This window comes from Electrona antarctica, assembly GCF_951216825.1.
Source record: "Electrona antarctica genome assembly, chromosome: 21".
Lineage (NCBI taxonomy): Eukaryota > Metazoa > Chordata > Actinopteri > Myctophiformes > Myctophidae > Electrona > Electrona antarctica.
This window is the reverse complement of record NC_136802.1, coordinates 16,099,547-16,121,754: the sequence shown is the minus strand read 5'-3', so window position 1 is coordinate 16,121,754 and position 22,208 is coordinate 16,099,547. Positions and strand designations below refer to the sequence as shown.

The 22,208-nt window shown below is 43.2% G+C and overlaps 2 protein-coding genes across 5 annotated transcripts in view; both read left to right on the top strand.

Moving 5' to 3' along the window:
* The window catches only part of hgfac (HGF activator), a 20,206-nt gene extending 15,531 nt beyond the window's left edge, over positions 1–4,675 (top strand). For both annotated transcript variants that reach the window (XM_079491605.1, XM_079491606.1), the window contains exons 11-14: positions 2,921–3,060; positions 3,450–3,590; positions 3,840–3,982; positions 4,381–4,675. In XM_079491605.1, the coding sequence (XP_079347731.1) occupies positions 2,921–3,060; positions 3,450–3,590; positions 3,840–3,982; positions 4,381–4,554 (598 nt within the window). In that variant the 3' untranslated portion in view covers positions 4,555–4,675. The remainder of the gene's footprint in view (positions 1–2,920; positions 3,061–3,449; positions 3,591–3,839; positions 3,983–4,380) is intronic.
* Positions 4,676–5,030: 355 nt separating this feature from the next.
* LOC306914485 (protein Dok-7-like) overlaps positions 5,031–22,208 on the top strand; it is a 50,897-nt gene continuing 33,719 nt past the window's right edge. For 2 of the 3 annotated variants that reach the window (XM_079491525.1, XM_079491523.1), the window contains exons 1-6: positions 5,031–5,148; positions 5,268–5,313; positions 7,096–7,326; positions 9,431–9,631; positions 16,879–16,998; positions 21,936–22,052. In XM_079491525.1, the coding sequence (XP_079347651.1) occupies positions 5,095–5,148; positions 5,268–5,313; positions 7,096–7,326; positions 9,431–9,631; positions 16,879–16,998; positions 21,936–22,052 (769 nt within the window). In that variant the 5' untranslated portion in view covers positions 5,031–5,094. The remainder of the gene's footprint in view (positions 5,149–5,267; positions 5,314–7,095; positions 7,327–9,430; positions 9,632–16,878; positions 16,999–21,935; positions 22,053–22,208) is intronic. The other variant, XM_079491524.1, reaches the window with a different exon arrangement.

Here is a 22,208-nt window from a genome sequence, read left to right as displayed (position 1 = left end):
TGCATGCAAGACCATAAAGAATTACACCATGAAGAAATATTGATGAGGGCCCTGTTCTATGTCGCAGATAACTATGAAACCTTGCATTTTTGTCACCTAACCCACAATCTCTGTCACTGTCGTGAACATTCCCGTCACTCAACCCAGGCAAGCCCCCAGGTGCCCCAGGTCATCGTGATGATTCCATAGTTAACTGCGACCTTTGCGGCAACCACAGTGGTTATCATGAGACTGTCACAATATGATCATATATTGGCATTCCTATATGGGCTTAATATTGATCACAGTCAGGGATCTCCATATGTGGGCATAACAGGGATTGTATTAGGGTGTGAGCCGGGAGTAACCATATATGGAACTTTTTACCCCCTTTTTTTCTCCTTTTTTTGTTTAAATTCATATGTTTTCACCAGCCAGATCTTAATTTCCGGCCCTGTTGAGATTTCTATCCTCTGGTTGGATTTCCATTGCTATGGTATCCAGTTGATCGTTATTGTTATATGTCTCCAGCTTGACTTTGTTTATGAAGACATGCCTGGTAAAGATTACTTTTTGAAAGACATTTTCGAATGCAGTCCCATTAGTGTCTCTGCGTTCTGCCAGTGACTGTACATTGTGACCCAGCAGAACCTCAGCGGATCCCTGGAAGCATGTCACCCATAGTTCATCCGTAGAGTCTTCTATTTTGATCTTCAGTAGAAATCTGTATTTAAAGTTTGTAAAGGTTTTTTTTGCATTTGGAACAGAAGTATTTTCTACTCTCCAGTTCTTCAACTTTCTTGTTACAGTCTGCACTGGGACACGCCTTGTATATATGCAGTTGTACATTCAAATGTCGACAAGCTTTGCGACAATATGACATTCCATATGTTGATCGTTCCCCATCCATCCTTCCTCTTCGATGTCTCCCTTTTGACTGATACCTGTCCATTTCACTAGTAAGAGACCACACCTTCGCTCAAGATTAACAGTTTATTGAAGCAGAATGAGATGAATGCGGAATGGAGTGAGGAACCCAAGGTAGGGCGAGACTCAGGGAGGGGGCGTAGTCTCTGGAGCTGACGGTCATCTTTGCTCTACTCGGAATGAGCGGTCGGTTGTCTCTGCTCCGTCACTGCCCCCCTGGATTCCTAGAGAATCGAGGCGGAAGGAGGAGGTTGGGGTGGAGGAGGATGGCGAATTTGAAGACTAGTGAAAATAGCCGATCTACAAGTGCAGTACTCACAACCCATGTTTGGTCTGTCGTGTAGAACAAACAACTTGGTTGAGAGATCGCAGGTGTATTTATACTGTGGTGATTGCACCGGGGATTGGCCGGGTGATAATGAAAGGCAGGTGAGGAAAGGAGGGAGGAGTGGTTGATAAGGAGGGAGGAGTGGTTAAGGTCAAGCGGAAGGAGGTCTCTTCTCCCGAAACTGCGTTGTATAAATACAACTTCCCTTAAACTCTAGACAGTCCTGCCCCAAAGTTATTTGTGCAGCCGCGCCTGGCTGCCGGCGAAAACTAGAGTTCTCAACATGCCCGAAAATGAAGGCCCGTTCCTACCTGGGCCCTCATCAAACCCTGTACATTCAATACACTGCCCCCGATGCCACCCTTAGATGGTTAGTACAGACAGAAAGTATGTACGATGTGACAGAAAAATGCAAAAGCAGTCACATCTTATGTCTAATATTATAAATATTGCAAATATATTAAATTGCTTATTTGAAGACTATCAGTCTAGTATCTTGAGAATGTTACTGACCAGAAAATAGGTACTTCTAGTCTAGATAAAGCCCTTACCTAAAGATGGGTCAAATAGTGAACATTACATTGAATCATGATGAGAGAAACTTATTTTCTTTTGGTAATGGCATTTCATTATGTAACATCAGAATGTTACTTTTTTGGACCAGTCTTAATTTACAAGAAGACCCTGAGGAGGACATATTGTTATTACTTATTTGGATTAAATAAACACATAGTGGTGAGGTGCAAGATTATTGCTCTCATCTCTCTAACCTGATTTGGCATTTGAAGAAGTGGGTGGAACTTGACCAACACATGATTTAAAGACTTGACATTGACCCTTCATAAACACAGTTTTATGAACATGCTATGTTTAGACAAACATCCAGTCCAGAGAACCCCCAACTCATAAACTAACACCTATTAGGTTAGTGTAGAGTGCCTATATGCACTCTACACATGAGTACATCTTCATCCTGAAACAGTCTTCATCAAAAAGTAATTTAGTCATTTAATCTTTTTATACTAGAGCTGCCTTTTCTCAGCTTTAGTTCAGTCCAGTAATATTCTTTTTAGACGTTGTGGCCAATACAATTGATTATGAATTTTGTGTTCTGATGTAAAAGATTTCTGAATACAAAATGTTGGGGGTATTTCTTAGTTCCACCAAAGCATTTCTTCCCAGAGTATTAAAAGTAGTAAAAAATATTTTACTTTTCGCGACCAGATAAAAACGTCAGACGTGAACACGTAGCGTAGACAACGAGTGCCAACGCATCGCTCCCAAAGCAATTCAAAACATATTGTGCTGCGCTCAGGAAAAACTCCTTGGTGGATGGATGGGGCCTTTGCTTGTTAGAATGTTTTCATTCCAGGTGAAAGTGAAGAGGTTCTAACTGCATTGACTAATTCACATTTCTATGACAATGATTCCCAAGCTGTGGGCTGAGAAAGGGTATTGCAAGTGTGCCCCAAAATAATTGGCAAAACGTACATTTTCAGTCATAATAAAACATTAATATTAAATCATTCATGTAGAGAATGTGGGTGGAGACACGAATGCCTCAGAGATCATAAATGTTGTGCCATGGGGACACGGTACATCCATACAGTACCTAGAGGTTTTATGAGCATTCCAGACTCAGTGCACTGCACCGGCAGGAATAAATAATGGTATGTGTTTCCACAGCCCTCTGAAGCATCAGATCCGTGTGGTGTTTGGCCAGCAGAACTTCAATGTCACAGGCCCCAATACCAGGACCTTCGGTGTAGAAACTTACATCTTCCCAAAGCGATTCTCTGTGTTTAACCCAACACTACATGACATTGGTAAGAACACACACACACAGTGATTCATGAACTAGTGATATTCATGAACCACAACCCCCAGACTCACAACCTCACTCGATATGCTAGTCTGCGTGCACAGCTGTGTTCTAATGAACAGCTGTGTCCATGTGTTCCTCCACGCACACACGCACGCATGCACACACACACACACACACACACACACACACACACACACACACACACACACACACACACACACACACACACACACACACACACACACACACACACACACACAAACACTTATAGACATTATAAACCTCCCACAGAGAATTGAGTGAATGCCAGCATTCCTTTCTAGAGAGATTTAATAATTTCACCAATACCGTCTCTTTATTTCATAACTATGTTTTATGTCCAAACTACAGTTCTGGTCAAACTGAAGAAACAGGATGGCCGCTGTGTGAAGAAAACTCAGTTTATTCGTCCCATTTGTCTACCAGACAAAGACATGAGGTTCCCTGATGACTATTGCTGTTCTATCACTGGCTGGGGACACATGTACGAGAGTAAGTGATAATTAAAATGTCACACATATCCGTCAATGGGGCATTATTATGACAACAGAACACTTAGCTCATGTAATCGCATTGGTTACACATTTGCTGCTCTATGTAAACACTGAGGCATTCAAGACATGCTGTCGTAAGCTGTGTGTCGATCGTTCTAAACGACCTGAATACAGTGTCATTCTCATTGTCTCATGCATATAATAAATGGTACTCAATTTGCATGTGCACCATATTGTTGTTTCACAGAGGCAAAGGAATACTCTAGCCTGCAAGAGGCCGGGGTAAGACTGGTTCCACATGACACTTGCACGAAACCAGAGGTGTATGGAGGCCATGTCACCACCGACATGCTCTGTGCCGGGACCAATCACTGTGTAGATGCATGCCAGGTGAGGAAGGACTCTTAAGTTTAACCACATGATTTGAACCATATTCTGTGTATGTCATAATAGGTGAATATTCAGAGAAACTAGGTGATCAATGTGTTTGCAATGTGACGTGTTGTGGGCTTGTATATTGGCAATTTTCAAATCAATAGTTTTGGTATAGATGGAAAATGGAGTGTACAAAATTGCATCGCCTTTCTCTCACAATTAGAGCCGTGTTTGTGTTGTGATATTAATGAGTCCGTTTCTGAGTGTTCTCTGCGGTTTGGTGTCTAACGTCATCATGTCTCAGCTGCATGATTCGGCATCCATTTCTTGTTTTCATCTGTTCAATCGTGTTTGCGTAATGCATGTGGTATTCATGGTGCTTGTGTTTGTGTGTTTTCTCCCCCCCCCCACAGGGGGACTCTGGGGGCCCACTGGCCTGTGCGAGGGATGATGTCAGCTTCCTCTATGGGATCATAAGCTGGGGGGAGGGCTGCGGCCGCTCCGGGAAACCTGGTGTCTACACGAAAGTTGTTAACTATATAGACTGGATCAATTCAGTTGTCAAACGCAAACGCAAGTCTTTGTGAATGGACGTCAACTTTAATATATGGGATATTATATTTTTCTGTGTTGTCTGATATTGTGCCTTTTGAAGAATAATGATTTTTTGTTTACTGTGAAATATTTTATAACTGAATAAAACTTGACTGTATATAAACTTGAGCATCTTTGCAAGTGGGGTTGATTCTCTCTTTACATGTGCATACACAGCAGAATATCTACATACAGCTCTAGCCTATATGCCTACTTTGATTAATTTATCATTTACTATAGCTACAATTGACAGTCTAATAAACAACAACAACAATAAACAAAAAAATAAATAACAATTGACTTTGACCAGCTGGGTTGCAACTTGCTTGTGCAACTGCTAGTAGCAACATAGGTTGGCAGTCGAGAATGTACTGTACTGTAGCTTATAGTGCCAGTTTCCGTGTGTGTGTGTGTGTGCGCGCGCGCGCGCTCGCGCGTGCCCCATAACAGCAGCTATTTTGAAAGTGACCCCTCATTCATGCACGGGACAGCGACCCTGCACTGCAGCTGTCAGGAACGAACCATGACTGAAGATGACCGATTCGGTTGTCGTGGAGGGATACGTCAAATTCAGAGATGGAAAAAAGGTGTTGTTAATTTAGACATTATTGACGGATCATTCATGCACCACGTTACAACGCCGCACATTGATTCCCGTTGAAAAGAGTTTGACTGTAACTTTGTGTGTGTTATTTACTTTTGACAGTGGAAGACTAGGTGGGTCGTGATCCGCAAGCCTTCGCCTGTAGCAGGTACGTTCACATCAGATCACAGTGCGTTGTTGGAATGAATAGCGTTGCTGGCAACTTGCTGCTGTTTTTTCCACGCAGACCTGCCAGTGATTGAAAGCTCTGCGGTGTGTCCTCCCCCACCCCCCACCCCCATTTCGATAATGTTTGTGCCATGTCTAAAGTACTAGAATTAGAAGTCAAAGTTCTGCATGCCATGAAATGAATATTTTCCAACTGTGCAGTGCACACACAGCCATGGTTCACATGACGCTCGTATAGGCCTACTGTCATGTTTCAGCTGGCTAGTGGTGACTGTACAGTGTACACTACAGTGTGTATTATTGTTGTTGGGCCTGTCATGATGGTTTCAGCTTCTTGTTCGTTCATATAACGTTGACCTACTAGTTGGTTTAGTCTCTCACTGGTTTATTATGAATCAGCCTTATATTGTTTGGGAGTGGGACGATTGTCACGCAAATGTCATTCAGGCAGGTTTTGGGGGAGCAATCTACGTTTGTGTTTGCCTCGGCTAAAATTGTTTATTAATAATATTATTTCGAATATTTCCGAATGTGTCTCACATTATTAATTCGTGATAAACGACGTCCATTTTGTTGAGAGCGTTTCGGTATCCAGTTAAGTGAAGGACACTGAAGCTTTCCAACTCTAAAATTTCACTTCTCATGTGTCCGTCCTGTCGCTCTTATGGGCTTTGCTTCAAGAGCCAAAGGGCTTTGATGTTCCCTCTATTGTGTAGGATTATGCAACTCTCACTCTCACTAAGACCAATGTTGTGACAAATATTGAGTTACACTCGGCTAAATGGTGGTTTCTTTGAGGGTGAATATATTGTTCAACAGGTTAGGCCTGCCATATAGATATAACTATAAATGCTTCAGACTTTTTTGTCACTGTTATCACAGCTGTCCATGTCCATACCTTGTGTGTGTGTGTGTGTGTGTGTGTGTGTGTGAGAGAGAGAGAGAGAACAGAGAAGAGTAGCCTATACTGTTTTGACAGCTAGTTGACAGTGATTATTTGAAGTTGACAAAGGATTTAATTATGAATTAAATAATTTATTTAAAATGGCCCAAGACAGAAACGTATGCTCCCAAAAGACCCACATCAATCACCCTGAATAGGCTCTATGCACAGCAGCAATGTTGGAAATTAGAAATTGGGCCTCTTCCTTCACAGGTCCCTACATACTAATAGGCTCTGTTCCATTCTGGTCAGTGCTGATATTATGCATGTTTGCTCACTGGGAACACTGCTACACCAGTGGGTCTCGTGGTTCAGGTACCCCCCATGGTTCCTTGAGGGGGTTCCAAATGATCCCCTGGGTGTGCAACTCTGTCTGGACCCATTTTAGGGTCCTTGAAATTAGAACATTTTGAGAGCCACTTGTGAGAGCCTAAATTAGTAGGCTATAATTACTACAGGTAAGAAAGAAAGAGAGAGGAGGATAAGCCCCTTGTGTTGCAGCCCAATTTCTTTCCAATATTGCTGCTGTGCACATTGTTCCAGTTTCTATTCTACCCTGAGTTAAACTGACTAAAGATTTAGCTTTGTAGACTAGTATCAATTTACTAAATGTTTGAATACAGTGACAGTGAAAACAGTATCTGTCCTCTCCATCCTGAAGGGCCGTTTATAACAATAACTTGATTCGAATCACTATCGTATTTGTAAAAGCTGTGGTACGTGTGCCATCCACTTGATTTGGAACACAATTTTAAACGATATCTTTATCTGGTTCTGCTGGTGTATAAACCTGTCTTCTCTCCTTTCTGACTCTTGCAGACTGTCTGGTTTTGCTGGTGTTTAAAGACAAGTCAGACAAAGCCCAGGGGCACCGGGAGAGGGGCAGCTTCACCTTGGAGGATATCTGTGGGCTGGAGACAGGGCAGTGGTACGAGGGTGTGAGCCACACACTGGCTATCATCTGCCTGGCCCAGGCTACTCTGCTGGGCTTTGACAGCAAAGAGGCTCTGCACGCCTGGGACATACGTATACGATACAGCCTCGGAGAAGGTGAGGTGCTTTACGTGCACTAATGAACTAAGTTAATTTATCTCTGAGAGTATACACTAGTATAGGGTCCATTTTGTTATATTTTGTACACTCTGAGAGTTAAATTTCATGATTATTTCACCAATGTGTCACAACATGTCAGAGTTACTATGCAGTCTGCCTGTACAGAGTAATCATATAAAAAGTCCTGGGTCCTTAACATAGAATAGGAGTGAGTTTCAATTGTTAAATCAATATTTCTAAATGTTTTCTGTAAACAGTTTTGACTATGGGATGTGGATTCTGCAGGTTGCTGCTGAGTTTGTTGAAACGTTTTTTTAATTGGACCTAAGGTGCCATTGAAACTTTGAGATGCTTTCCAGCTTGTAGGCATTTCTAATAAAAAAAAAGTAATACTTGCAAGCAACATAGCAGCAGTGCAGCACTCTGATTCCTCCCTTGAGATATTGTCTCTGTCGGGCGGAAAAACCTCATATGTCAAAAACTGTTACTTTTCAGGATTCTAATTCAAAACTAGCAAAAGTAGCAGATCAACAAGCTCAAAATGCGCCACTTCACGCTGTGTTTCGAGCTTGTACATCTGCTATTGTTGATACTTTTGTGTAACTACTGTAGTATGAAGTAGGGCATTCATTTATGGAAAAATATAAAAAGTTAAGATATGGAGATAAGAGGTTATTACCTGACAGAAACGATATGCTAATAGCACCATGACAGGGTTGGAACAACTTCTCAATATAAAAGTTCGGGAGATAGCAGTAGTAATAAAAACAAGTTGAGATGCACAATATTAACTGCGCATAACGCACTTGACCCCAGAATCAAATGCCAGAAATGCAACCTAGATGTGCATGTGTCAGCTTTACATTGCTTCACAGCTCAACAAATTAACCACTTGAAGTATACTGACTCTCACATATAGCCCTCATTTACAAAAACTTGTTTGAGATTTGTAGCGGTTATTAGTCTCTGTGGTTTGGGTCCTCATGATGTGTGGAGTCGTCCAATTGACATCACGTTGCAGGCGTGTGCGTGTGCGTGTGCCTGTGCCTGTGCCTGTGCCTGTGCCTGTGCCTGTGCCTGTGCCTGTGCCTGTGCCTGTGCCTGTGCCTGTGCCTGTGCCTGTGCCAGTGCCATGCGTGTGTGTGTGTGTGTGTGTGTGTGTGTGTGTGACTGCATTTTGTTTACACGTGTGTGCGGTCCTTACACTTACACTGCAGAGTGGATTTTGGAGCCAGGCCAGGCCTACAGAAATGTCACCTGCCACCCGATAGACTGAGGGCCACTGTGTGCGAATGCTTTTGTTCTGAACTGTGACACCATATGAATCTTTCTCAAACCGAGTGATGACAAGGCAAGCTTGAGTGACATTTTCCTTTTTATCACCTGCTACATTGGTTTCACCTGGCAGGTTTCCTGTCTGAAGCGGCTATGACAATGACAGTGCCATGTGATCGTGTTTGTTAATTGTAACATTATTATTCAATACTATTGTAGATGTTGATTTCCTCAAAAGTCAAAACCTCTTTAGCAACTCAATTAGATGATTCACTTCACTTCCATTTTCTTGGTGTTCAAGAGAATGTTTCATATAGTTAGTCAGTTAGTTGTTATGCTGCTGATAACTTTTGGATGACACTAATCTTAATTGCAAGGGGATGTGCCAGGATGTGCTGACTTGGCTAACAAGCTTGTTAACTTGAAAATCAGTTGCGGAATATGAATATAAACTAAGTTCTTAACACACATGCACACAGGCACACGCACGCACGAACAGAACAGAACAGAACAGAACAGCCTTTTCTTGTGTTGCTCATTAGCAACAGTATTGACTCAATTACCCTGATATTTATGACACGTTTTGATTGATTGCTCTGGGCTTTAGATCTGAGCCTTTTATGTTCCCAGCAACTCACTGATCTCATACTCTGTTCTCAGCTGTTTTTCATGCCTCTTATTATTACTGAATTAATGAATCAAGGCATGCTGGAGCAATCCGTTTTATGATGAAATAGTGTTCTCTGTCGCTTTATAGTTAATATATCTGTTGTCTTCATGGGGAGTTTGTTTAGCTTTCATTGGAAACTCGTTTCTTCTCCCTCAGTTCACAGATTTATTGTTGGAGTATTACCAGGGACCAAGTTGGAGAGTGGACCTGCAAGTCTTCACTTGTGCAACAACCTTCTGGCTCTATCCAGGGACACCCCCCCTGTTATCACTGGTCATTGGAACCTCCCAGACCTACGCAGATATGGACCTGTACTAAATGGCTTTGTGTTTGAAGGGGGAACACGATGTGGTTACTGTAAGTCAATGAATGTTTATTCCATTAATGTTATATGCTACATTTGTTTGTTAAGTTTGAGCTTTATTGATCCTCGTGCATGGGACAATCAAGAGTAGCAGCAACTATAAGAGTGAAACACAGGAGAGAGAGAGAGAGAGATTTGAAGATCCATATCTGCAGATCCAGTTCTAATTCTTTTAATTATCAATTTCTAGTCAATGGAACAATCATTTCTGATTTCTTACCCACCTTTAGAGATACAATGTGTCCTTTTTGTTTGCCTGATATTCTTGTGTAAAATGCTCTTAAAACATAAGCCTTGTAATGTACAATCAAGTTATATACATAATTATTTTAAGGAAACCGCTCGTGCTATCAGTATGTAGGTTGTATCGATGTCACATGGGGGGCGGCAGTGACTCAGGGGTAGGGTGGCCGGTAGAGTGGCCGTATGGAAACCAGTTCGATCCCAGGCTCCCCCAGAGTTGGTGTCAAAGTGTCCTTGAGCAAGACGCTGAACCCCAAATTGCTCCTGATGTGCAAGTTGGTGCCTTGCATGGTGTCCTCCACCATCAGTGTATGAATGTGTGTGTGAATGGGTGAATGTAATGCACAATATGTAAAGCGCCTTGGATAAAGGTGCTATATAAATGCACAATTTACCATTTATGAATGTATAAAAGGTGATATGACAAAAGAGAAAACTAGGCGGAAATTAAAGTTCTCACAGATCTTTATTTATAATAAAACTTTTATAATAAAAGAATTGTAGTGTAGGCATTTCAGACGTTAGAAAAAACAACCACACTCAACACTTCCAGGGGGGTGTATAGAGAGTATGCGTGTGACATCATCATCAAACCCGGAAGTTATGCAGGAATGCCTACTGAGTGGCAAAAAACTACTTTCTGGCCTTGACAGCCCATGCATCCAAACAGAAAAGTCTGATTGCATTAAACAACATTAAACAATGTTAAACTCACTTTGCCTGTTGCTTTGCCACTCGATTTGCCACTCGATGTGCCATTCACTTTAAGCATGCGCATACCCTCTATACTGCTGGTTTTCCATGTCATTCTGGCTACGTACTGTCACAGGGCCTGCCATCCTGCATGTCTACTGTACATGTCTGCTTCCGATATGTGATGCATTTGCTGATGTTTACAGTCAGAATACGATGGCAGACTGGCTGAACACTGAGTCCAGGGATCAAAGTCGTACGATTTGTCGCACACGTTACCGCAGTGAAATTTGTTCTCAGCAAGTCCGCATTTGACCCATCTCTTGGAGCGGTGAGCCAAGGAGCGGTGAGCTGTGAGCGGTGAGCTGCAGCCCTGCCGCACTCGGGAATCATTTGATTAGTTGATTTGACCCATTGATGCTGAGTGCCAAGCAGGGAGGCATTGGGTCCTATTTTTACAGTCTTTGGTATGACCTGGCCGGGGATCGAAGTACCCCGACCTCCCAGTTTCAGGACGGACACTCTAACCACAAGGCCACTGTCTGGTTGCAGCAGAGGTGGTTTTGTTCTTAACGGATGTTTGCACAACATGCTATGTGATGTGTACTCACTGTAGGAGGTCTATGAAAGATGTATCATGTTAGTTGCTGTTCTTAGTTGTTATAATGAAGGATGAATATTGTCTAGCCGCGAGTTTGATACCCCCTAGATTCTACCATAAGACCAACCAGGGAAATTCAGGGTTTTATTAGGCAGGCATTCAAATATTTTGCTGCTTTTGTGGTCAACAAAATACATTTTGATTGAATACACTATTGCAGTCCTTGAGGTCATTGGAATATGAAATACATTGTTTCAACACAAATTGATGGCCATGAGATTCAGAAAAACATGACATGCAGATTGACATTATTGTGGAACCAACATTTCCAACTTGCATCGTTTCAAGTAGGCCAGTGCCCAATGAGCACTGCTCTAGTCTAATCTATCTATAATTGCACCAAATCGCTGTGTGTACGTACTGTAATCCACGTAATTCGAGAACTGTTCGGCCCACCGACTTCAAATTCGACATACACGTTCCACACCCCCACAGTGCAGTGCCCAGTGTCTAGTCGGTCGGACCACCGTGGGTTGAATTGAATTTATCATGAAATCTTCTAGAGTTGTTTTTTCTCTGAGTAACTTATTGCCAACTGCACTTCTCAAGGCAGAGAACATACTGTATGTGTCAAGGATCAGGATTAGAGGAATGAACTCAGTCAGTGTTTGTCTCACTTCAGTCTGCCCGTTGAGCCGATCTCCCCCAGGCGGTCACAACCAGAGTTCTATGAAACATTAAAGTGAGTCTTAAGTTTAGATGTATTTTGTGTATGACATCAATAGGGGTTTGTTTCTTTGTACTCGAGACATTGTTGAACACATCTCTTGCGGCGTGAAATGCTAAGCTGGCTGCTGGGAAATTTGTTTCCCTTTAGCACAAACTCCAGTGGAGTACTGGAGTGCAGTACTATACACATGTACCCGCCAGAGCAGCGAGTATGGCTACATACTGGCTACATAGCTCCAGTTTACATCTTGGAATGAATATGAAAGCATTAAATGGGAGACGGCAGACGAGCGCATGTCAACACCTGGATTGGACAGAGACGGGCATGACGACTTCGACGGGAGTGCCAGATAGCCGGCGACATCACAGTGATGTGGATACACGATGAGCCCTCTGGAAACATGACACTCAAGAATGTGACTTGTGATTTATTTAGCTTGAATTGGCCGTTGGCTTTGAGATGCAGCTTAATATTAACCACTTAAGCCCAGGGGTCCCTATTTTGGGCATATAAAATAGCGTTCATTTAATGTAAAATAGCAACAATAATATAAATAAATGGATAAACGGGTGCAATTTTCAATGAATATACCCTATTGGCCTGAATATAAGACTATGTTTTGTTCGTGATATGTGCCCATGAAGACGCACCTCGATGTTTGTGAGCAGGGACGTGCACACATAAACATCAAAGGGGGCTTCAGCCCCTGCCCTTTTACTCGTCTGAACAACTGCCCTCAACCAGCCCATGAATGCATGCATTTACTATGGTGAAGCAAATGCACATGCCCTCCTCTCCTTTCCATGCCAAACCTGAAGGAAACATTCAGGAGAATTGCTTATTCTTTTCTCCGAAGTCTCCTGAACAAATTTGTTTCGAAATCCATGTCGTGCACTACATCTCCACTAGCTAAAGAGTGCAGAGAAAAATAGCTGAAAATAGCTGATCTACAAGCTCTCAACGCGTCACGCTGCGACGCGTTGAGAGCTTGTAGATCAGCTATTTTCTGTATTTTTGTCCAAAAGTGCCCTCTTTACGGGCAGCCAGCCCCTGCCTCTCTAACACTCTCTGCACGTCCCTGTTTGTGAGTCTTGAAGGGTGTGCATTCCTGGGATATGTAATCCCAGTACAGTTTATCCACAGCAGATGGAGAGCTGAGGGGACAGTGTTACTGGTTAATGTATCAGCACTGTCACAGTGGCTTAATAGCGTTGGTGTTCTACAATATAATGATACCTGCATTAGTTATCCATATATTTTCAAAAAAACTAATTCAGACCAGTGTTGATTTCGTCGACTAAAACTAAGACGAAAAATGTTCGACTACCTTTTTTTCACTGACAAACTAAATGAAATCTAAGCTATGATGACTAAAACTAAGACTAAATATATTGACAATTTCGTCAACAAATAAAAACTAAACTAAAATGTTAGGAAGGGACTAGTGGACAAGAGATCCAGTATAAGTTGCAACAACTCGGGTTGCATGCTGAAAATAGCAGATCTACAAGCTCACAACGCATCGCAGCGCGAGCTTGTAGGTCGGCTATTTTCAGCAAGTGTAAAATCAGCCATTACGACGGCATCAAGGCGCCGCCAAAATACATTTTAGTCGACAAAATCAACTGTAGATTTAGTCGACTATAATCTTATGATATTTAGTCGACTAAAACTAGACGAACATTAAAAACATTCCGGGTGACTAAAATGTGACTAAATTTAATTTAATTCCAAGGACTATGACTAAACAAAAATTTAAATTTGCTGCCAAAAACAGCACTGATTCAGACATTGGGTGGCTTTTTAGGAGTCCACAACACAGGGCCTCACGAGAACAGTCCAACTGTTTGCTGTGGGATTTTAGAGCACTCTGCTTTTTCATATCCAAGTGTGGTGGTGTCATCCTTAACCACGTACATACATCCTCCATTCTTCACAGACCTGAGTTGCAACTGTACTTGGTCTGCTCTTGTTTCCTTCTGCACCCAATCTCTTTGCACAGAGATAGCAGAACTACAAGTTTGTAAAGCACTTGTAGATCAGCTATTTCTGGCGAATGTTCCTCCCCCGAGAATAAGGGGCACGGGGTTTAAGTTGTTAATTACTTTGTAAAAGAAAATATAATAATGAAGGCCAAACTTATCGCCCTCCTGCAGAAATTAGACTTAATTTACACCCCCCCACAGCCCACACACACTGCATGAGTCACTAGATTTTTTTGAAATGTCGTCCCTGCTCCCATTGAGGCCTTCCGAGAACCTGGTTGTTAATCAATTGCAATTACTTTTAATTAACAAACGTTACTGTCGCTTGTTTTGGCATCAAGGGTCTCTACATCGATGCTGTCCTGTGGTTTAAATCAGTGGTTGTCAACCTTTTTTAATATCAAGGCCTATTATTTATTTGGCATTTGAGCCACGGACGGATCGACCACCATTTGATTGTTAGATAAGATTGTGTTGATGAATTACCTTCATCATTCAATATCTCTAAAAGTTGAACCAGTACTGCTGTAGCCAGTATCCTTGAAAAAGTTAAGTTCATGGCATTTCTTTTCTTTTCTTATTTTGGTGTTAAACTGACAGTTTCGAATTCATCACAGTGCAGACAGCATAGCAGACAGTCTGTCAAAGTTTGCATGGCTTGTTTTGATTCCTCACAGCATCTGTATTATTATGTCTGTCATAATAAACCTCGCGCTTTCCCTCACCTGTTATTTGTTTTTGTTGTAGCCCAAAGCTTCAGTAGCCTTGAGAAACAGCTGATGCTGCATGGGTGGGTCACCCATTTTGAAATGTTTTTGATATATTATGTGCCTTTTTTACAGAAAAAACCCTGAAACTACTGAAAATGATCCCCCTTCCTTTAAACCTAATAATTACATTTAAGCTTAATACTTTGTCATATGACAAATAGCACACTTACAACTTGTTAGTTGTTTTCATGTGGAAAATGTTCATGCCCAAAATAGGGACATAATGGCTAATTTGGTAACAAGGCAACAATGATGTAGTTATGTATCTTATATTATTATCTTATATATTAACGGTTGTGCTGCCTTTTGTGTCTGAATTTCCCCCCTGGGATCAATATAGGTCTTGACTTATCTTTTATGTTTGGGCCAGAAAGAAATGGTAAATGGCAACAATTATGACTTCCGTCTTGTTTGGTGTGTAGACACTCAAGTGACCCAAACCTCTGATTGGTGGCCAGGGCAGCTGTGTGTGTGTGTGTGTGTGTGTGTGTGTGTGTGTGGAATCTGATTGAGGTCAGCCCCTAGCATGGGTGGTCTTATAGGGACAGGGTGACAACTTAAGGTCTTCTTGTTGACAAACTGCTTTTTAGGGATCGACAACAGGTTGGGTGGTTGGGCACTTTGAGATAGGCCAAAGGTTCCAAGGGAGCAATAGCCATTAACCTTTTAAAGATTTACGTCGCCATATGACGACACTTTGTTGGATTGGCCGAGCGGTTACGACCAGAAATATGTCGAACCCCAATGATGAAAATCACAGTGTCCATAACACACGGCCATTTATACTCCCCACCCTCAGGTGCTCATACCTAATTCACCCAAACATATACCTATTATCAAAGCCCATAAATTAGATCTACAACTGTATCAACTATATCCCCCAAACCCCACAATAATACCAACAGACATCATGCACCCTGGGAGTAGGAGACGGGAGAGGACCAAGCCCAAAATCACCAAACACTGTAGGCGCCATTTTCAAATATGTCTATAATTCACTTCCTGTCTCAGATAACTTTGGGCACCCCTTCTATGATGTCTTAGGATGTGCCAAATTGTATGTTTCTATGAGATTCTATAAACTTTTTGAGTCAATCGCCAACACTGTAGGCGGCCATTTTCAATTTCGTCAATAATTCACTTCCTGTTAAAGATTATTTTGGGCACCCCTTGTAGGATGTCCAAGTCACATGCATGCCAAATTGTATGCTTTTTTGGAGATTATTTTGGTGTCTTTTGAGTCAACTGTCAACATTTTAGGTGGCCATTTTTTTTTTTTTGTGCACCCCTTCTGGGATGTTTTAGGATGACCCAAGGGACGTCTGTATTAAATTGTATCAAGCTTCTATCCGCCACGTAACTATTCCGACGATAATAATATCCCCTACTCTGATAGAAGATGGTAGGGTCAGTCCTCGGGCCAGACACAAAGCCTAAAATGCAACCGCATAGAAAACAAATCTGCTTTCTGTCAAGGGAGCAATACCAATAACTCTAGTCATAACAGTTGAATGAAAAATCTAATCCACAATCGCAAGAGACTGAAAAGACTGATACTGTGTGTGTGTGTGTGTGTGTGTGTGTGTGTGTGTGTGTGTGTGTGTGTGTGTGTGTGTGTGTGTGTGTGTGTGTGTGTGTGTGTGTGTGTGTGTGTGTGTGTGTGTGTGTGTGTGTGTGTGTGTGTGTGTGTGTGTGTGTGTGTGTGTGTGTGTGTGTGTGTGTGTGTGTGTGTGTGTGTGTGTGTGTGTGTGTGTGTGTGTGTGTGTGTGTGTGCGTGCGTGCGCGCGCGCGCGTGCGTGCGTGCGTGCGTGCGTGCGTGCGTGCGTGCGTGCGTGCGTGCGTGCGTGCGTGCGTGCGTGCGTGCGTGCGTGCGTGCGTGCGTGCGTGCGTGCGTGCGTGCGTGCGTGCGTGCGTGCGTGCGTGCGTGCGTGCGTGCGTGCGTGCGTGCGTGCGTGCGTGCGTGCGTGCGTGCGTGCGTGCGTGCGTGCGTGCGTGCGTGCGTGCGTGCGTGCGTGCGTGCGTGCGTGCGTGCGTGCGTGCGTGCGTGCGTGCGTGCGTGCGTGCGCGCCCGCATCCATGAGGGCAGCGCCGAAATATGGCTGCAGCCGTGTAGCTCTAATTGTTGTCTCCATCCCCTGTAACTGCAATGAGTGCCTGCACAACAAAGTATTTCACCCACCTTACTTCTGATTCTGATGTCTCTGTCCATCCATAACAGGGGCCGGTGTGTTCTTCCTTGCATCGACGGATGGTGAGCAGATCAGCTTTCTGTTTGACTGCATCGTCAGGGGCATCTCTCCCTCCAGGGGCCCCTATGGACTGCAGCCAGTTCTGCCGGGTCAGTACCAGAGCTGTTTAACCCATTTAGACCTGAAGACGATTCTACAAATGCCTTCTAAATTCTGACAGTTTTCTGAAAAACCTATGTTTCTATGTCAGTCGTTCTCAAACATTTTCATGTCAAGGACCCCCAAAATGATATGTATTTGCCTGCCGACCCCCATCTGAAAATATGTAGTTCCAAGGACCCCCCAGAAGCAAAGATTTGAGTTAAACTTTCGCTCTGAAAGGATATATATTGAAAGATTTGCGCCATATTTTCACGATTTAAAAAAATAGCATATCTACAAGCTCGTAGTGAGCTATGAGCTTGTAAATCTGCTATTTTTCAATAGCTAAAGTATAACATAATGCTTAAAACACAAACGGCCTGTCAGGTTTTGGTCCATATGTTCATCTAATCCTTCCCCATCCATCCTTCCTCTTCGATGTCTCCCTTTTGACGGATACCTGTCCATTTAAACTCCAACCCCACAGTTCTCAACAGACCCGAAATTTAAGCTCTTACCCCCCCCCCCATGCCCCCATACTGTCACCCAGGCGGATGCGTGCACGTGACCTCGCCCTCAGGCGTCTTACTGGTTTATTCAGTTCATTGTATTTTTTTTTATCAATTCTGATAAATGTTCTCATACAAATGCAGAATTTCTGCCAGCACCACGAAATACCAGGGTCTTCAATTTGCTGCTATTGAAACTCTATTAGAACATGTAAACTAGAACACTGTAAAAAACAAAAAATCCTAAAACAAAACAAAAATCCTGACATATACGTATACGTTATGCTTGCTTCTCTCCAACCACTCTACTTTGTGTGTGAGCGCATAATATATTATAAACTATAATTTGGAGAACAGATCAATATGATACGTAGAAAGTCAGTCTGTACCTCAGTAAACTACGGCGCATGTCTGCAGTTCTTATCAGCTTGAATACAGTATTTTAATAACCTATAATGCACTAATTGTCTTATTCAATCCTATTCCTGCATATCTTGACTAGATACTCTCTCACAGCCCAGGCGGTGGCGTAACCGTCTGGGCACCCGACTGGTAATCCAGTCGCAGTGTGCCGCGGGTTCGACTCCCGAGCCCGCCACGGCCTTTACTGCATGTCTTCCCCCATCTCTCTCCCGTTTCCTGTCAGCCTACTGTCTGTCCCTTCAAAAACCAATAAAAGGCGTAAGCCGCAAAAAAATATCTTAAAAAAAAAAAAGATACTCTCTCACACTGCGTATATCTAATGGGACAAAAATATGAATAATAAAAACTAAATTATGATCTATAGTCAGACATGTTTGAATTGTCCAGATGTGAGAAGCCACATGATGCACATAATAACACATGATGCACATAATAAGCAATACGCAACAAAACAAGATGTTTTCCCCACTAGCTCATTTAGCCTGAAGACTTATATTCCAGACTTGCATTTCTCATTCTTATCATACAATGTGAAAACTGCTGCAGTGGTGAGACTGGGGTTGGCAGCTGTGGGCTTGTGTTTTCTCACATGGCTATGCCCTATCAGAAGTTGAGCTCCTACTCCTATTATTGTTGGTGCTGTAGGAGAATAAATAGCAGTTGGGGGAGAGAGAGAGGTCAAAGTTACGCAGTTACGCTTCACATGAGCAGAGCACCCAAACCCTTCTAATCACTCTGAGCATGTTTGTAACCTCATCCACAGGATTCCACTGTCCCACCCCCCACCCCACCCATGTACACTTTTTCATGTTCCTCTCCCTCCAGTCTCCTCTCTCTCTCTCTCTCTCTCTCTCTCTCTCTCTCTCTCTCTCTCTCTCTCTCTCTCTCCTCCAGTCTCCTCTCTCTCTCTCTCTCTCTCTCCCTCCAGTCTCCTCTCTCTCTCTCTCTCTCTCTCTCCCTCCAGTCTCCTCTCTCTCTCTCTCTCTCTCTCTCTCTCTCTCTCTCTCTCTCTCCCTCCAGTCTCCTCTCTCTCTCTCTCTCTCTCTCTCCCTCCAGTCTCCTCTCTCTCTCTATTTCTCTCTCTCTCTCTCTCTCCCTCCAGTCTCCTCTCTCTCTCTCTCTCTCTTCTCTCTTCTCTCTCTCTCTCTCTCTCTCTCTATCCCTTTGTTAGTCAGCTCTTGTCCCCCACTCTGTCTCCCACTCGGCACTCTAAACTGAAACTGTCCGTCTCCCTCTCTTCATCTCTATTTTGTTAACCCCGCTGGCTCATCTGATCTCCAGCCCCTCTTGTCATTTCATTTGCGTCACTCGCTCGCTGCCTCGTTCACATACCTCTCCCTTCATCACTCCCTCTCTCTCTCTCCCCCTCTGTGCTCCAGCGCACCCACATTATTATCAACAACCATCTCTGTGTTGCATACAGGCAGCGGTGGACAGAGTATACCTAATCCCGAGTACTACAAAATATAGATACTCCTGGTCAAATAAATATTATTAATATTAACTAAAGGTGCTCAGTCAAATTTGTTCTGGAGTACTTGATTAAAAAAAACACTGCACTATTCAAAGGTACAAATTACAAAGTACATTTTCTTTTTCAATATCAATGAATTGCTGTATTGACATTTTTACATTTTTCGCCCAAAATGTAAATATTTTCTAGAAAGTTTGAGGCAGTTTTCACTAAATGGAAATGTACTACAGTGAAAGTCACAAGTATCCAAAATGACAAATACTCAAGTAAAGTACAGATACTCAAAATATGTATTTAAGTATAGTAATCCTTAACAACCTTAGCCAATTAAGCACTACTTCATCAAATGATGAAGACGACGACGTCGTCTTGCATGCAGTGCCGCATGCAGCTCACTCGTTATTTTAAAGAAAATCTCAAAGGTTTGATAATGTTCACCTACCGACATACCCCAAACAGGGATGCCAGGTTGAAAGTGGTTAAGCGTTTGCAGATGGCCGAGGTAATGTTTACTCGTGCCAAATTATCCCTAGAAGACACGGAAAGATCAGACAAATCGATGCCGCCCAGCGCTCTAGCAGCTGACCTTGGTAGTCCAGGCCAGGGGACGTGGTCTTTACCCGCCCGCGGCAACGTGCATACCGCTGGGGGCATGTGGTCAGACTATTAATAAGCACTGTGGTGTTGCACAAACACTGCAAGGTGTTCCCCTGTGTGACCCCCTTCTCTGCCCTTCCAACCCGGCCGCCAACACTCCGCCTTGCACACAGGGGTGGTGCTGACACGCCACCACCTCTACTCTGGAGGACCTCTGTCATGTGACCGCATCGCTGGCCCAAAATATGGTTTCCAAGAGAAAAACACTGTTACGGGGAAGTGTAAATTAACCTTCGGCTAACTACAGCACGACTAATTTGTTCTGTGATGATGTTGTGCGTTGTGTGTACGGCACAAAGACATGGCACCCCAAATGGGTGGCGGTATTTGTGGGTCACGGTATGTGTGCAGCAGCATGTTTTCACAGCTGTCTCTGTGTCACCGCGGCTACAAATTCAGGCTCAGCTGCGTCACTCCATAGATCCCATGTTCTCAGTGACGTCAGCGCATGGTTAACTTGACCGCCTCACCGACGCTCCTCTTTGATTAACAGGCTTTGAAGCAATAATTACAATTTACAAACGAGATTGTCAATTTGTCAGAAGGAGCCGTCGTTGCCCCTGTGCAAAATTAGGATGAGAAGATTTTCAATTATTAGTGTCTGATGCAGTGGTTCCCAAATGGTATGACGGGGTACACTGGCGTCAAGCAGGGACGTGCACACATACATATCAAAGGGGGCTTCAGCCCCTGCCCTTTTACCCGTTTACCCCTGCCCTTTTAGAAATGCAAATGCCCTGGTCTTCTTTCCATGCCATACCGGAAGGCAGCATTCAGGAGAATTGTTTTTTTTCAGAAGTCTCCTGAACTTGAACGCAGCATTTTGCATTGAACTAATTTGTTTCGAAATCCATGTCGTACACCGCATCTCCAGTAGATAAAGGGTGCTGGGTTGCACCCTGAAAATAGCTGATCTACAAGCTCTGCGTTGTGAGCTTGTAGATCTGCTATTTTCGCTATTTTTGGCCAAAAGTGCCCTCTTATGGGATTTCAGCCCCTGCCTCTCTAACACTCTCTGCACGTGCCTGACGTCAAGTCTAGGTGTGCCTTGAGATTTTTTGACGATTGTTTAACGTTGTTTAATCCAATCAGATAGGACTTTTCTGTTTGGATGTATGGGCTGACAAGGCCAGGAAGTTGTTTTTTTTTTGCCACTCAGTAGGCGTTCCTGCATAACTTCCGGGTATGATCATGATGATATCACGTGCATACCCTCTATAGCTACAAAAAGTTAAATTAAATTGTATTCAGTAATTTGTGCGCACCCATTTAAATATATTTTAACCATTTTCAACCTGGTCTCCCTATTTTGGTTTTGTCATTATAAGCAAATTATGCTTTAATTAATTATTTTTGAGGGCCTTTTGTTTCCTTTTTATAGTCGCAGTGTAGAGAGAAAGGGAAACGGGGCCAGATCCACATGAGAACCAGAGAACCACCTTAACCACTGACGCCCAATATTTGGCTTTTACATTTTTTGTATTTGTTATTAGTAAATCTAAAATGTGTACATAATAAGAGTGATATTGTTGATGTTTTACAGACGCTTTGTTTTGCCTCTGTGCCTTCGGCACAAAACGTTTTAAACTGTGAGATGTCTAATTATTCCTAGGAATTGTAGCTTATCCTCCTCATGACACACATCACTGTGGATAAGCGCGTCCGCCCCAGGGTTCCTTGTGGGGGCTCGTCGAGCAGTTCGCTTGGGCGATCCTCACGAGCCTCATACACAGGGCGTTGAGTGAACTGAAACGAGCGCTTCTCAAAATAACCGTGTTGGAAATGCAACGTGTGTGCGCACGGAGAGTCTCAATACAAACAATAAGGTCTATAGATCGAGGCGTATATACCAATGATCATAATGATGTGCTTTCTCTGACAGATCCCTGTGCCAACAAGGCATATTCAGAGGAGAGGGCCAACCATGAGGCCCAGGAGCTGGAGAAACGACTGAGCATGCTGTCTCACCGAAGCAGCGCAGGTGGGGCCTCGCCAGGATGTAATGCCCTCCATCTACCCCCACACTATGTTCTCTGACCCCCACAGACCCCCATTGTAAACATGATTCAGAGACCATTGTTAGGACCTGAGTGCTCTTTAGATGTCTACTGTCTGTTTGTTTTCCACGCATATCATCCGGAAGTGTCAGCGATTC